The sequence below is a fragment of the Dioscorea cayenensis genome, chromosome 7, assembly GCF_009730915.1.
Source record: "Dioscorea cayenensis subsp. rotundata cultivar TDr96_F1 chromosome 7, TDr96_F1_v2_PseudoChromosome.rev07_lg8_w22 25.fasta, whole genome shotgun sequence".
NCBI lineage: Eukaryota > Viridiplantae > Streptophyta > Magnoliopsida > Dioscoreales > Dioscoreaceae > Dioscorea > Dioscorea cayenensis.
Genome location: NC_052477.1, coordinates 3596777 through 3613712, shown reverse-complemented (window position 1 = coordinate 3613712; position 16936 = coordinate 3596777). Strand labels below are relative to the sequence as shown.

General features: G+C 31.3%; 1 protein-coding gene across 1 annotated transcript; it reads left to right on the top strand.

Moving 5' to 3' along the window:
* Positions 1-10245: 10245 nt before the first annotated feature.
* LOC120265006 (sugar transporter ERD6-like 16) lies at positions 10246-11438 on the top strand. The gene is made up of 7 exons (XM_039272942.1): positions 10246-10306; positions 10389-10459; positions 10541-10591; positions 10680-10733; positions 10816-10875; positions 10984-11101; positions 11210-11438. Exons 1-7 carry the CDS (start codon positions 10246-10248, stop codon positions 11326-11328), a joined length of 534 nt encoding a protein of 177 aa, XP_039128876.1. The 3' UTR covers positions 11329-11438.
* Positions 11439-16936: the final 5498 nt, after the last annotated feature.

Genomic DNA, 16936 nt, shown 5'->3' with positions numbered 1-16936 from the left:
TCTCATGAATATGATCAAATTAGGGTTGTTAACGGATTGAATTCAGGCTTATCAAGTCCGATCCAAATCATCCATTTTCAGACTGTCAATTGGGTTTCAGAATTAGTTGTATAATTATATTAATCATATAAAAATTATCGTAAAACTACGAGTCTGAGTTATACTAACAAAGAGACTCAACCCTGACTTGACTTATTTATAATTTAAAATTTTAGAAAAATTAATCTAACTAAACAAAATCATGATCGCTTGTACAATAATTAAATAATAATAAATTTATTTTTTATACAGAAAAATTGAAAGTTTAACTCATTTTAAAAGCATAGTTGAATATTTACTGAGTGCGTCCATGTTGTCAAAATATAAATAAATAAATAAATAAATAAATAAAAATATTTAGTCATTTTCAAGTAAGAAATATGATTAAAATTTATTATGACAATATTAAATTTCTCTCTTGTTTCCAACGAGCGTTTGTTAGTGGAGCAATGATTAAATGTCCTTGTATTATTCAAAGATGCTTTTCGTATTGTACTTGGCCAACCCTAAATTATTCAAAAAGATATGTTGATACAATGACATTTACACATGATTTTTGTAATCAAGCATCATATTTAACAAAAATTCATAGAAAAATACCACTATAAATTTCATTTCTAGAAATAATATCCGCTTTTCTTCGTCGGTTTTAAAATTTTTAGATTAAATTTAACTATTTAATATTAGAGCAAGTATAATGTGATGACACAATTAGTAAGGTTTTTATCATAATAATTTTAATATTTAGTTTAGATTTTTTTTTTGGTTTTGCGAAATACATAAATATACAATTATTTTTGGGTTTCTAAGATAATATATTCATGCATAGCCAAAGGGTTTGGTTCATACTCTAGTGATATTGGCCTCACTTTAAAAAATATTGATATAGAGATTTAAGAGCCCCGAGTTCAAATTCTATTAGACGCAGTTATAATAATGAGTCTCTAGTTGTAAGTGCCAAACCCTATGTCAACGGGTAATGACGTATGGGCGGATTACATGATCAATTCCCCACATATACACACATACACACTCCTGATTATATTGAGCATTTGTAAAAACATGATAGATTGCATACATGCAGCTACAAAAAGCTATCTAATAAATAAAAAAATTTAAATATATTTATGTTTATAACATACAAAACAAAAATTTTATCTATTTTTTAACGGATAATGCAAATATATATATATATCATATATGATGCTATTATACAACATACACATATGACTAAATTATTTCAGGTCAGCAAACTCATACTATCCATCATTTTTTTTTTAAAGTTCAATTTCTTTATTAAATAGTTAAGTCACGCTCAACAACTCTTACAAAAAAATCATTAACAATATAAGAATCTTGATATTTCATACACCAACACAAGTTGTTAGTCACTTTGAAAATAAATTAAAATTAAACATGCTTGAATATTCTGTTTATTTTGGAATATATATATATATATATATATAATCACGATAACACATTAATTTTTTTAGTTTTCCAATGAAAATTAATTTATAACACCACTAGTAAATTACTAGGTAAAATGAGGACTGATTATTCAAATTTTCTTTTAAGAAAAACTATTCAATAATATCTAAATACCAAAAAAATTGGTTTGAATTAGTAATGAATATCCGATCAAATAAGGATAAACTCTTTCTTGGGTTATTTTAAAGGTGATGTTTTCTTGAAGTTTTCTTTGATGTTGATGAGCTTTCCTTGTTGTATAAAATGATACTCCTCTTTATTTTGTTTTCTTTTATTTAATAAAATGATTCATTTTCACAAAAGAATATAATACGTCAAAAGAATAAAATAAAACAAAACAAAATATTCTTTGAATCTGGGTAAGTGATAATTTTAATTTTTTTTTTTAAATATACCTCTAAAAACTATTGACTTAGATGCACATATGAGCAAAAATATCATAAATGTTGATGTATGATTCAATAGTAAAAATAAATTTGTAAAGTTAATTATATAAAAGCCATTTAATAGGAATAATAATATTTCATCTTTACAACCTAAACTGGATGTGAATCATGTGATCATAAAAAAACAAAAAAATTTAATATATATGTATATATATTTAATTTATTTATTTTTCCATTCTCTGGGTTGTTTTTATGATAATATCAAAAGGGGTAATCTTTAAAGGGAAAAATACTTAAATTATTTATTTTATTTAGAAATTTTAAAAAAAAGTTGCCAAGTTGCTACCGGCTGATGTGACACAAAATTTCATTTGTCTCATGACTCTCATCAATGATACTAGGAAATCCACTTGAAAATATCAATAAATATATTAAATAAAGAAAATAATTAAATTATTTTTCATAATTACAAATAAAAGTTATATATATATATATATATATAGAGAGAGAGAGAGGCCAGAGTTTCAAATGTTCTATTATGATAAATAATGGACTCAGTTAAATATGACCAGAAAATGATTAATTAACATAAAAAAGTCTATAAATATTTTCAAATCTTTTATACAAAATATTACATATTAGTAAATATAAATAAAATGATATTTTCGTCCAATCAAATCATAACTAGAGATTTCGGTGGATCCCGGCTATAAGAGAGGAGAAATAATCAATGCTAAGGTTTTTTTTTTATTTGCATTCACTCCCAGAATAAAAAATATTATTATTAATTATTACAAAATTATTATAAAAGGGCATTTTTGTCTATAAAATTATAAACCCTTCCCAACCGTCTAATTTGGAGGGTTGAGAAATGAGATATTTTCAACATCCCATTTACCTCCAAAACCCTTACCTCCTCTCCCAACCCTTCTCCCCAAGCAAGGGTTGAGAGAACCCTTACTTTCAAAACCCTTCAAAACACCCCTCAGGCCTTCTCCCCAAATAAAGCCTTAGATTTAAATTCAACGATTGATATGAGGAGCTCTGTAAAATTATGATCTAGAGAGGTACATTGAAAATTGCCCCTCATATTAGATATATATATATATATATATATATATATATATATATATATATATATATTAGCACTTATTTTTATCAATATTTTATCAATGAATCCCTACATTATTAATTCCTATTACAATTAGCTCTTTTTTTTTTTCCGTTTCTTTAGAATTAAATAATTTTTTTAAAATTATTACAATAGCAAACTATTCGCTGCAATCACTGTTACGAGAGATTCTTTAACCTCTCACTAGGTAAGGGAAAGAGGTACCCAGGTGGTTAAATAACTAAAAAAATTTTAAATATAGCAATTTAAAAATTCAAGTTTTAAAAATTCAACAATGACCTATATGTTAGGGAAAATATATGGTTTTATAAACAATAAAAATAAATATTATATTAAAAAAACAGGTCTTAAAATCCCCTGGGATTTTTTTAAAAAATAAGTCTTAAAACAATTTATAGATATATGTAGACGTTGATAAAAAAATAAAAAATAAAAAAAACAGAACGTGAAATAAGCTGAGAAAGGACGAGTCAGATTTAAATTTCGTAAAAGTAAGATAGAATCAGAGATTCAGACTAGATTTTAAGGAACAAGATATTAGATATTGATCTAATGGTCCCGCAGAATTATATAGAGATGCGTTTGTAAGTTTTAAATCTATGTACGTACAAAAAAACACGTGCTCATATTTATAAATAAATATAAAAATAATTTTATTTATTAGACGCCAAGTTGCTACCAGCTGATGTGACACAAAATTTCATTTGTCTCATCAATGATACTAGGAAATCCACTTGAAAATATCAATAAATATATTAAATAAAGAAAACAATTAAATTATTTTTCATAATTACAAATAAAAGATATATATATATATATAGGCAAGAGTTTCAAATGTTCTATTATGATAAATAATGGATTAATAAATAAATTTTATTTATTAATCTCAGTTAAATATGGGCAAAAAATGATTAATTAACATAAAAAAGTTTATAAATATTTTCAAATCTTTTATACAAAATCTTACATATTAGTAAATATAAATAAAATGCTATTTTCGTCCAATAAAATCATAACTAGAGATTCCGGTGGATCTCGGCAATAAGAGGAGAAAAAGCTCAATGCTAAGGTTTTTTTTTTACTATTATTATTTGCATTCACTCCTAAACTAAAAAAAGAATATTATTAGTTATTACGAAATTATTAAAAAAAGATATTTTTGGTCTAGAAAATTATAAAGCCCTTTTCCAACTGATCTAATTTGGAGGGTTGAGAAATGAGATATTTTTAACATCCCATTTACCTCCAAAACCCTTACCTCCTCTCCCAACCCTTCTCCCCAAGCAAGGGTTGAGAGAACCCTTACTTCCAAAACCCTTCAAAACACCCCTCAGCCCTTCTCCTCAAATAAAGCCTTATATTTAAATTCAACGGTTGATATGAGGAGCTCTGTAAAATTATGATCTAGAAAGGTATATTGAAAATAGGGATGTAAGTGGGGCGGGAAATCCCCATTCCCCACGGCGCCCTGCCCCGACGGGGCGGGGATTCCCCGAAACTTCCCCCCACGGCGCCCCGCCCCGACGGGACGGGGAGGGGGGAAAAATTCCTCCCCGCCTAGCGCGGCGGGGCGGGGGCAGGGAATGGTCTCCCCGCCCCATGCCCCGCGGGGATTCCCCGAAAAAATATATTATATATTTTTTATTATATTTATTAAAGATTATTTCAACATTAATATAATATTATATATATATATATAATCAATAAATATTTATTTGTTAATATTTTTAGTTATTAATAAGTTTTAGTATATATAACTTTCATATTTAATAGAAACTTAATTTAAAATAACTAAGTCTAAATATAATTGTAACAATAAATTTGAAATAACGTTATATATTATTTATTTAGTGGTGGAATTGGATTCTCAATATAAATGATTTGGAGAAAGAAGAAACAAATTGATGGAAGCCTGAAATTATTGTGCTAGTTTTGCATTATGAATTTTATTTAATGGATTTGTAATTTTAATTTAATTTTAAAATTTATGCTATTTGTATTACTTAATTTGTACCTTAATGTTGTTGTTTCATCAAACATTATATTATGACTTGTTAGGAGAAATATTTTGTGTGAATTTTTATTTTATATATGATGTGTATGTTGTAAAAAAAAACTTTGGTTGAGAATTTTTATTTTATTTCATCATACATTATATTTTTTTATTTTCAATTGTATATAGCATCTTTAGCATATGTGTAACATAAATGCATTAGAAATATTATAGTTATTTCTTGAAAAAAATTTTATATCAGTATTTTGGGTGGAGGAAGGGGGGTTCCCGCGGGGAATTTTAAACAGGAGAATCCCATTCCCCGCCCCACTTTCATTCCTAGTTGAAAACTGTCCCTCATATTATTTTTTTTCCTTTCTTTAGAATTAAATAATTTTTTTTAAATTATTACAATAAGCAAACCATTCGCTTCAATCACTGTTACGAGTGATTCTATAACCTCTCACTAAGTAAGGGAAAGAATTACCCAAGTGGTTAAAATAAATAAATTTTTTTTAAATATAGCAATTTAAAAATTCAAGTTTTGAAAAATTCAACAATGATCTATATGTTAGGGAAAATATTTGATTTTATTCATAATAAAATAAAATATTATATTAAAAAAACAAGTCTTAAAATCCTCTGGGAATTTTTTTTAAAAAAACAAATCTTAAAATAATTTATAGATATATGTAGATGTTGATAAAAAAATAATAATAATAAAAACGTGAGATAAGCCGGAAATGAGGACGAGTCAGATTTGAATTTAGTAAAAGTGAGATAGAATCGGAGATTCAGATTAGATTTTAAAGAGCAATATATTGGATGTTGATCTAATAGTCTCACGGACTTACGTAGAATTATGTTTGTAAATTTTAAATCTATGTACATATAGAGTGCTGATATTTATAAATAAATATAAAACTAATTTTATTTATTAGACGCCTAGCTTGGAACAAACGAGATTATTTTCGACGAGGCGCTGACGTGGATGGGACCCACAACTGAATGAATCCATGAGTAGGCTGAGCTGGCCATGACACGTGGGACCCAACAGCTAACCAAAAGGCCACTACGAGACCTGCTATATAAACACTAATTCCATGCTCTCCTCTCTCTGCCGAGTGCCAACACAGCGAGGAAGACGAAGGCGAGGAGAGAAGTTGTAGATCATTCAAAGTGGATCGAGGTTTCAATCTCCTTCCCTTCTTCTCCTTGTTGTTGTTCTTGTTCTTATTTCTCTGGGGATTGAGATTTGTTAGGGTTTTTGAGGGGGAGAAATGGCTGTTGGGGAGATCTGGAAAAGGGGGGATCAATGGGGAGGGAATTGAGGGAGGCTTTGGTGAAGAAGGAGGTAGGTTTTTGTGAAGAGAATGATGGGAAGAGCTGTGGATCTATTGGTATGGTCTTGTTAAGCACTGCTGTCTCCGTTTGTGGATCCTTTGAATTTGGGACTTGTGTAAGCTTTCTCTCTCTCTCTCTCTCTGTGATCTCTCTCTTTGTCTTTGCCTTTGTGTTTTGATTTTGAAATGTTGATTTGAGTTTTGTCAAAACAAAAAGAAAAAAAATGTTGATTTGAGTGATTGATGGTTGAAAAATATGAGTGAAATTTTGAGATGACGTTTGAAATTTTTTTTAGCTGACTTTGGATCTCTGTTTCTTTTTTTCTTTTATATGTTGTTGATTTATGGTAAATTTTTTGTTTGGTTTCATATTGTTCATTCAGTGATTATTTTATTTTATTTTTTTAAAAATGGAATTTTTGAGATGATTTTTTTCAAAATTTTTGCTATTCATGATCACTAGAGTTTAAATCTCTGTCTGTGTTTTTCTTTTGAAATATATTTGAGAAAAACTGAGGGTTGATCTCTCTCTGTTCTACTTTGTACTGTAATTTTAGGGCGGTTTTCTTGATAATTCCACTTGTTTTATTTTTGTTTCTATAAATATTTCATTAATCTCCAAATATATATATTTGAAGGAATATATTCACAACAAGATTTATATTAATTAAAAAATAATAATATATTCACATATTATAACGTTCTTTCATTTTTCCTTGTTAAGTATGTTTTTTTTTTAGAAATTTATTTTACTGAATTTAAAAAATATTTTTCAAAAATTACATATTTTCATGGAAGTGTAGTTTATGTCTCTTAAGGAATTTGAATGATTTAATCAGAGTTTCCTTCTTCGGATGAAACTTGTGATTTTTATAGTGATGCGATTTGGCACTAAAGAAAGCTAAATCTGATTTTTGATATAAATTTTGGATTTCACTGATTACTTACACCTTATGACTCTCTCTTGGTATTTTTGTCTTTTATAATCATAATTAATGGAATTTAATATTTGGAAAAATAATAATCAATATAATTGTACATTGTTTGCGTGCCATTTTGGTTTGATTTGACATTTTAAACGTTAACTGAATGATGAGGTTTGATGTTACCAAAAGCAAACAAAAGAAAAGGAGGATTTTGATAGAAATTTTTAAATTTTTGTTAATTCCCATTTGTGCTATATTTTTAATTTAATAATAATTGAGTAATTGGACCTTGATATTTCCAAAAGGGAGAAGAAAAGAAATCCTACTAGCCATTCAAGATAACTGCACAACTCTTCGGGCTGAACCCTTTATAATTTTAATCTAGCAATGGGAATACATATTTGAGAGAAAAGATCTGATTTTGATGAAACTTCAGAAATATTCAAGACCTGAACTGCACTGCAGCTCTCTTTGTCTTTGTACTGTTGAGTGAAAAATCAAGGGTATAAGAAGACAATATTTGTTTTCCAAGATTAACAACAAATGTTTTTGCAGGTTGGCTATTCTGCACCAACTCAATCTGGAATTAGGAGATGATGTTGGCACTCTCATTATCTGGGGTAATAATGGCACCTATTTCTTCTCCATAGACTCCATTTTATCCAGGAAATATAACTTCCTTTTTATTTTCCTTCTAGATATTTTTCCATTTGCAGTGTGCTAATAGAGTCATTAAGTCAAAATTTGTATGATTTCCCTGTTCGTTAATCAGACAAAGAGGCAAGTTATTAACTAGGTGGCCAAATGACTTTTTGGACCTCATTGATCGGACAACTGTAAAAAGCATTAAGCACAACAGACAAATATGGAATCTCTTGGTAAAATTAGAAATATTGATGCATCTCTTGGTAAAATTACAGGATTTTTGTTAGATTACAGATGCAATTTCATCTTAGTTGCCATTCAATCTAGAGTTCTTTTTCCCTTTTTATGATAAAGGTTGCTGCAACATGATAGAAATCTAATCTATAAAACACTTCCAACTCAAGAAACTTGGTTATATGCTGCAAACACATGAGGGATACACATCAATGTCAAGTTGCCTTTTCTTCCTTGGGTGAAAGGTCACATGAGTGAGCAGCTTTTGTCTTCTGTTGTGTCAGAACTCAGAACGAGAGCAACATGATTAACTAAAAATTGACCAGAAGAGACAGAAATGATAAAATAATCTGAAATTTTTGAGGCTGTTTACCATTTTTAGATTAGGGAATCTAGGTAAAAGTAATTGGTGACAGTTAGAGTGAAAAATATGTGATTTTCAATGTTTTCATATCTCAATTTTTCCTTTTTGCTCAGGAGAAGAAAATCATCACTGATGTCCAAATAAAAATTAAGCTTAAAGGCTATACTGTTGGACTTGGAAATTATTCTACTCACAAACTTCTAGTATGAGTTCCCTTGGCAATCTTGCGGTTTGCAGGTTTTGGTTCTATAGGTTACAATTGGAGCAATGTTAGGTGCTGTCACAGAGTGGGCGGTGCGGTTCTTTGGTCGTAAGGAGTAAGAATCAGACCACAAAAATTCTAATACAACTTTACGCATGACTTCTAACCTGCCTTGTTCCATGGAAGCAGGCAATGAGAATATCATCACTCATTTGCTTAGTAGGATGGCTAGCAATCTACTTTGCGGAGGTTTCATCATCTGAACTTACACTATGCTCAAGTTATTCGATTTTATTTATTAAAAGCTAATGAAATTTTCTTAAACCGTTTGATTTTTCTTTCTGTCTAAAAGTGCCCTGCTGCTCAGACATTGGAAGAATTTCCACGGATATGGATTGGAATTCTCTCATATGTGGTGCGTGGCAATACAGAGGCTTATAGTTGGTCTAACTGAAATTGAAAATTCACCTCATATGGGAAGTTCAAGAATAATGAAATGGTTTTTGTTCTATAAATTTTCAATCTTCTATAGCTGAAATTGCCAAAATTTACGTGGTGGACTTACAACCCTGAACCAGGTGAATAAGTCTAGTATGACTTAAAGCAAAGGAACTTTCGAGAAAGATTATAATACATGTCTGTTTTGATCATCTGCAAGTTCACCTTTTGTACTTGTGCTGCAGTTATTTATCTGTGCTGGAAGTTCAACGGCATTCATAGTTGGTACATTTGTAACATGGAGAACAGTAACTTTAGTTGGTAATATCTATTTCACTTCAATGTTATTACAAAATATATAACATCAACTTCTGCTTGATGGGATTGTTTTGTAATGCAGGAATCATTCCTGTGCTATTTTTACTTGTTGATACTTTTCTTCATCCCAGGAGTCACCGAAGATGGCTTGTAAGATGAATTGTTTACAAGTTTGATGTTTAGATTCTACAAATGTTTTGAGTTGCTGAAAATTGATAAAATATCTCAGGCAAAGTGGGGAAAGCGAAAGGACTCTTATACCGCATTACCGATCCTTAAGTGGAAAAAGACACGAATATCTCTGCTGGAAAGCTGCAGAAATTCAGTAGATTATTTATTTCTCTAAGCCACTGTTATATTCAATAATTGACAGATAGAATGTAAAAGAGGTTTGATCGGAGGGACTGACTTTTGTTATACAGGAATACATTGAAACTCTCCAAACTCTTCCCAAGACTGGTATATGGGACTTATTTGGAGGGTGACCATCCATCCAGTCATTGTAAGCAAGCTTACATTACAAACTTACTAATGCCTGTCATATTTAGAATTCTTTAGGTAATTGTGAATAATTATCAGATTGGAGTTGGCCTTATGGTGTTTCAACAATTTGGAGGGATCAACGGGATCGGATTCTATGCAAGTGAGAACTCTTTGTTTCTGCAGGTACAATAAACTGAAACTTGTTTCTCTAAACAAGCCCTTAACTTTTCTACCTTTTACACAAACTTCTGTTCATGCTTCATGAACAGGATTTTCTGGAAAGCCTTGGTACTATTTTGATGGGTTCCTATTCAGGTCTTAGTTCTTTCAGTGTGACTGTGTTCCATAACTTTTTCTATGGCAGCATTTTTACGAATGTATGTTGTTCCCTTGTGAGTTCGATCCACAATAATCGGCGCAATCTTAATGGATAAGAGTGGCAGAAGACCACTTCTAATGGTAGGAGAAATCAAGGACATTGCTTTTGTTCTAAAATGTAAGCAAAAACAACTGAAAGCGGGTTTAATTACATTTTCGAGGTTTCTGCACACTGGAGATTCTATAGGCTGCTTTATGGCTGCGACATCATTCTATTTGAAGGTAGGACTTATCTTTTCAGATTTCATGCATCTCTGTTTGCAGCCTCAATTAAATAACATAACATTAAGTTACAACATATTTCTAACAGGGAAATGGACTATATGCCGAGTGGGTACCAATGTTTGCTCTTTGCGGCATTCTGGTGAGAATCAAAACAAAACAAATACCAAAAAAAAAAGCTTGTTTGAAACAAAAATATAATTTCGTGACATTCTAAATAACAGGTATATATGGGCTCATTCTCGATCGGAATGGGAGCTGTCCCTTGGGTTATAATGTCAGAGGTCAGCTTCAATACTTCAATTATATCTGAAATACCGAACAAAAATTTTAAATGTAAAACAATGGAACAATCAAAGTTTAATTTAATGTCAAAATTGAATTGCTTGCAGATATTCCCAATCAATGTGAAAGGAATTGGTGGCAGTCTAGTGACTCTTGTCAACTGGTTTGGTTCATGGGCAATTTCCTACACTTTCAATTTCCTCATGGATTGGAGCTCAGCAGGTAAATAACCCAGATCCTAATAGCCTATATTTAGTTTTTCTGTTTGATTGAACTTTAGATAACATGTGTTTGGTTTGCATCTAACATACGATATATATTCGATATAGGTACATTTTTATCTTTTTCTGGGAGTCTGTGCAGTAACAGTTTTGTTTGTCGCAAGAGTAGTGCCAGAAACTAAAGGCCGAACATTGGAAGAGATTCAAGCATCAATGAGTTCTCAAATATGAAAACTAACAAGGAATATCATTGTAAGTGTGTATCATCATCATCATCATCATCATCATCTATCGTAGCTGCATTTTCAGTAGTACCACGTCAAATTTGTTCAAGAAAAGTAATGTTTCATTGTAGCTGCAGCATTTGGTTTCAAGATGAAACTAAATTTACAATTTAGGCAGAGTGCTTTTTCATTTATTATTATTATTATTATTTTTGTTTTTGGTGTATGTACGAACCACAATTATAATTCAAAACCCGTCGACCTTTGAGTATGGTGTAAAATGAAATGCCAATTACCCTTTTCCAAGGTGGTTGGTTAGAAAATCTTTGATATTAATCAGAGGTATTGTTTTTAAAATAATATTATTAAATTAAATAATTATTAAAATAACACTCTTTCTTAAAATATTTACTAAAATAATTTCATGCATATTATCGGACATTATAGTAGTTATTTAATTTAATAATATCATTCTTAAAAAAATGGCCATATTAATGATTTATTCATAACATCAAGTTATGTTCCCAAACAATAAATTTTATTGAAACAGTCAATATTATTCTAATTATAATTATAACTATAACTATAATTCATAAGGACAAGTTATGTTCCAAAACAATTATTATAACAATAATTTTAAAAAAATGGCCCTTACACATCTACAGTAAATTCTCTCCAATTCTCAAAGAGTTTGATGGCCATAAATACATGAGTAGATGATAATGCTGATTCTAGGTACTATATATATGTTTAGATTCTCTACACCTAAAAAGATTAGTGAGTAAACAGGTGGGTTCAAGTCCATCATATTATTTAAAATTGAGTTGTTACATGTTCTTATTAATTATTGGAGAATTGTGTTAATCTTAATAAAATATGAAGACAAAAGTCTAACCAGATGAGATATAAAGTTTAGAGTGTTTTGTTGGGTAGAATACAAAATTCTGTGTATTGGAATTACAAAATTTTTAAAGTAGTTGTTGATTTAGGTGAATTTCGAAAATCTACTTTAATAATATTAGACTTAATAACTGTGGAAAAGAATTATATAATAATATAATATCATCAAGATATACATTAATCCATCCAGGGTTTAATAATGCTAGGGTAATAGTAAACTTATCGATGAGGGGAGACGTCTGATGCTCTTTCCAACTTACTTCTGGGTGTGGCCGTCATCAAGTGAAATAAAGTTATGAGGTGCAGAAGCGTCTAAGATTAGGCAGAGAGAGAGAGAGAGAGAGAGAGATGATGGAACTTGATGGATTTCACAAATAGGGAATAACCCCTATGAAAAGCCGGGATCTTCTTCTTGATTGAAGTATTGGAACAACATAAATTTAGCGGCAGTGCACATCGCAGATCAATCGATGACTACGATAATTGGGTCTTATGGTTCTTCTAACTAATCACACGCAGAGGATGATGGGAACCTTTTAGATTAGAAAAACCCTAATTTTCAATCTCGGATCGATTTAGTGCTCGCTTAGGAACATACCCTATTTATATCTTTATGGGAGCTAATTACAAGTCGCCCATCATAGACTTGGCGATTTTTGCCCCTGTGAATTCTCCACACCATATTATTATTATTATGTAAATCCACACATCTAGTTGAACAATTAGGACCATATCCAAACTCAATTTAGATCACGCACTTAGGCGTGCGTCTACACAACTCATGCACATATATCCTTTTATCCCTATATGATAGTGGTCAGACATCCCAACAAGGGATGCATAAACAAGAACAAGAGAGAGATATATTTAGAAAAGAAGGGATTTCTTTATTTCATAAGCTTTAGGGGAGAGGCATGTGGCATGAGATAGGAATGTCTTCCTCCTTACTAAGGGCTGAGCAGTGCGTCACAAACTTAACCCCAAGTAACCCAAACGAAGGTTAACCCAACTTAACTATAGTTAGCAAGAAGTTTGACAAAGACACTTACCAACCCACCTATAAAACCACCGGGCAAGCCTAAGGCTCGTGTACAACGATAAGTGCATCGCTGCTATGGTCACATATACCACTTCTAAGATGCTTTGAAAAACAAAAACACATGGTTTCTTGAATAATCACAAGCGATGATACCTCTGCCCGTGCGCAGTCTTAGCACCATGTGAAGCCTCGGGTGGTTGGCGATTTGGGAAATAAGATTCCAGCTGTAGACATCAAAAGACAAATGTGAAGCTTTCGCGAGCATGTGCAATCTCCATCGAATGGAAGAGAACTTGCATAAATCATCGACAACCCGGAGATGCCAAACCTGGTCTACGAAACAAAAAGTCTTGAAGGTATATGTTGATCAACTAGCAGTTCCCCAAAGCATTTGCCTTTCCCAAATCTTATTTCCCAAATGCCGTACTGAGCTTCACATGAAGAAGATCTATGCATGGATAAGAGAATATCATTTTGGAGATTAAAACTAGAAACTATCTTATCCAACCTAGATTATGTAAAAAATAGTATAAAAGAAAAAGAAAATCATAAAAATGAAATAGATAAATTATGTAATCAAGTAAAAAATATCCAACTAAAACAAATCAAAAAATTTGGAAACCGGTAACACCTTTTTAAAATCTGGACTAAAGAAAAATTATTAAAACCACCTGAATATAGATTAAAATTTCTAAGAAATAAAACACTTACTTGAAACAACATAATATTATAAAATTGAACTAATAAAACTAAGATATTTTTCTTTAGAACAATTAAACCAACATAACCTAAAAGATAAAATAATATATCAAAAATATCTATGGCTTAATGAAGTAGAAGAATATTTAACAGAAAAATTAAGAATCATAAAAAATGGATTAAAAGAAGAAAAAGAATTATTAAAAAATTGGAAATTAAAATTATCACAAGAATTTGAGAAAATAGAAACAAAATATGTCTAAAAAAAATCTAGAAAATTCATAACATAAAACTATAGTAAAAAATATAAATAATATCAAAGGACTTTCTTTCTTAAACCATCTAAGATATACTAATCAAATCAATAAACATCATAAAAGAAAAGAAGTAACTAATACAATTGAAGAACAACAAGATAAAGCAAGAAATATGAATATTAAATTAATCCATGGAGAAGAATTATATAAATTTGGAATATTTGAATTAAAAATAAAAATATATGAACATTATTCAAAAAAAAAAATATATGAACATTATGATGAAATAGAAATGTGTTGCACAAGTGATGACAAACAAATAATATTAGACTTAATAACATAAGAATTATATAATAAAATAATATCATCAAGTATACATTAATCCATCTAGGTTTAATAATGCTAGGAGTAATAGGCCTCAACATATACCTTCAAGACTTTTGTTTCCAAAACCAATGAGGTAGGAATGCCCTCTCCTTACAAAAATAAAGGGGACCTTTATATAGGCTCCACAAATTTAATCTTAAGTAAATAAACCCGAGGTTAACTAAGCTCTAAACCATGATTACAATAGTTGATGCAAGGCACTTGCAACCCACTCATAAAACCATGGGGAAGCCCAAGATTTTACAATAATAAAATTACTGTTGCTATAATCACAAACCTATTAATCATATACCTTCAAGACTTTTGTTTTCATCACCATTTGGCATCTCTGGTTGTCAGCAATTGTGGGGCAAGTTCTTTTTCGGGATTAGTGGAGACTGCACATACTAAGTCAAAGCTTCATTTGTTTTTGATATCTCACGGAAGATTATGTCTTCCGTCATGGGAGTTATCTTTTCTTATTCGAGGCTTGTGATGGCGAAGAAGGTTATCTTGATATGAAGCCTATCCTCCTTGTTATAATGAAGGCTACCCCAATGAGTAAGGCCTCCTGTTATAATGAAGGCTACGATGAGTAAGGCTTCATATCAAGATACTTCTTCGTGCATCCTGAGGCGACGAGAAAGGATAACTCACCATTGAACAAAAGACATAATCGTTCTAGAAGACATCAAGAGACTGCATCAAGCTTTACTAACATCTTCTGATGCCGTGAGGCGGAAGAGCACCTTGTCTGACTACTGAGAAGCCAAGCATCAGCTGATGAAACAAGTCATGAAGGCCTCTGTCTCATCGTTGCATCGTTTCCCATATGTCGCGTCGTCACTCTCAATCTTTATTTCCCAAATGTCGGCTATTGGGCTTCACATGAAGAAGAGGCGCCAACATGCGACGATTTCTTTGTGCTAAGAGCACCGAGTTTTTCCCATGGCACATGGGTGGGTTGACAGAGAGTGTGATCAGTGGTTGACGTGGTTAACCTAGGCTAATTCAGACCCATCAGAGTTAGGTTTATTGAGACTATCTCAAACACTGCTCATAACAGATAATGAGTATCACGGATCATGTCGCGCACCTATCTCCATCCTCGTCACTTGCATCCTTATCCCTTGTTCGATGAAATAAAGTAATCCGTTTCCTTTGTGAGATATATTTCTCTCTCCCTTGTTTATGCATATGTGTCTCTCTCTACTCTCGATCTTGGAGCTTCACGCCTCGTAACCTTTCACTTTCCAACTTGAATGAGCCAGTACACACCGAAGTAAGTTGAGAGACATCCACAATGTTAAGTGCTACCGTGAGGACTCTAGTGGTGTCGGAAACTCACGGTTTTCTACTCAACCGCGACTTCTGAGTGTGTCATCATCGAGCGGATAAACCATAGCAGGGGTCGACGCGTAATGTGAATGGTAAGTTTTATCTTGGTATTATAACTTTTATTGATCCATGAATTTTTATACCATGTGTTTTGTTTTCAAGATCTTAGACGTGGGCCTAGCGCACCTAATGAGGTCTACGTTTGAACAATTAGAGGTGGCTTTACGATATGGCTTGATAATCTTGCCTCGGGTTTTGACTTCCTTATTTAAAACCACATGTTTGAAAGAACATTTTTCTAATTGAGTAATCACCCACCGAATGAAATGCCCAAAGATTTGAAGTGGAGACTCTGCAAAGGATACGCCTCAGGCCTGCAAATGTTGGAAAGGGTCAAATAGGTCTAAGGCGGTGGTGAGAATGCTGTAGGAGCCATTGTTCATGATGAAAAGTTTAGAGATTTCTTTTGAATAAATTTTTAAAGAAGGAAAAATTAAAATTTTATTTTTGAGAAAACTTGAACTTAAATTACGTCTTTATATGAAAGGAGTTAATCTGGCGGTGCCAGGAGGTAAGACAAAAACTAAACATCGCAAAGCGATGCCATGCAGGGCAGGAGGTCCGTTAAAGAGAAAAGCGAGTGTGGAGGTAAGTGCATGCTTCCACGAAAATTGGAAGAGTATGCTCTCACATGTTAGGAGATACTCATGATGGCAGTGGTCACTAGAGCATCTTACAGTTGTTCTTATATCAAAGATCAAGTGAAACTTTAGAACTATCCATATTAAAAACCAACAAAACCAAAACAAAGAAAATAGAATACTTTTCAATAAATATGGATCAAGTAAAGTTATTTGCTAAAGGTTAATCTTCTAACCATATTACATGTTGTGGACCTTGTTGTGTCATATCAGTATGTTTCCCTTACTCTTAGTTTGTTTAAATTTTATTTTAGTGCAAAAAGTAGTAGTACATTTAATTTACGCACCAGTAGAAGTACTAAGTAAATTTTATTT

Coding starts and splice junctions, on each gene's coding strand:
- LOC120265006 (XM_039272942.1), top strand. CDS start 10,246: ATGCTTCATGAACAGGATTTTCTGGAAAGCCTTGGTACTATTTTGATG. Junction 10,734..10,815: donor TTGCTCTTTGCGGCATTCTG/GTGAGAATCAAA, acceptor TCTAAATAACAG/GTATATATGGGCTCATTCTC. Junction 10,876..10,983: donor CTTGGGTTATAATGTCAGAG/GTCAGCTTCAAT, acceptor AATTGCTTGCAG/ATATTCCCAATCAATGTGAA.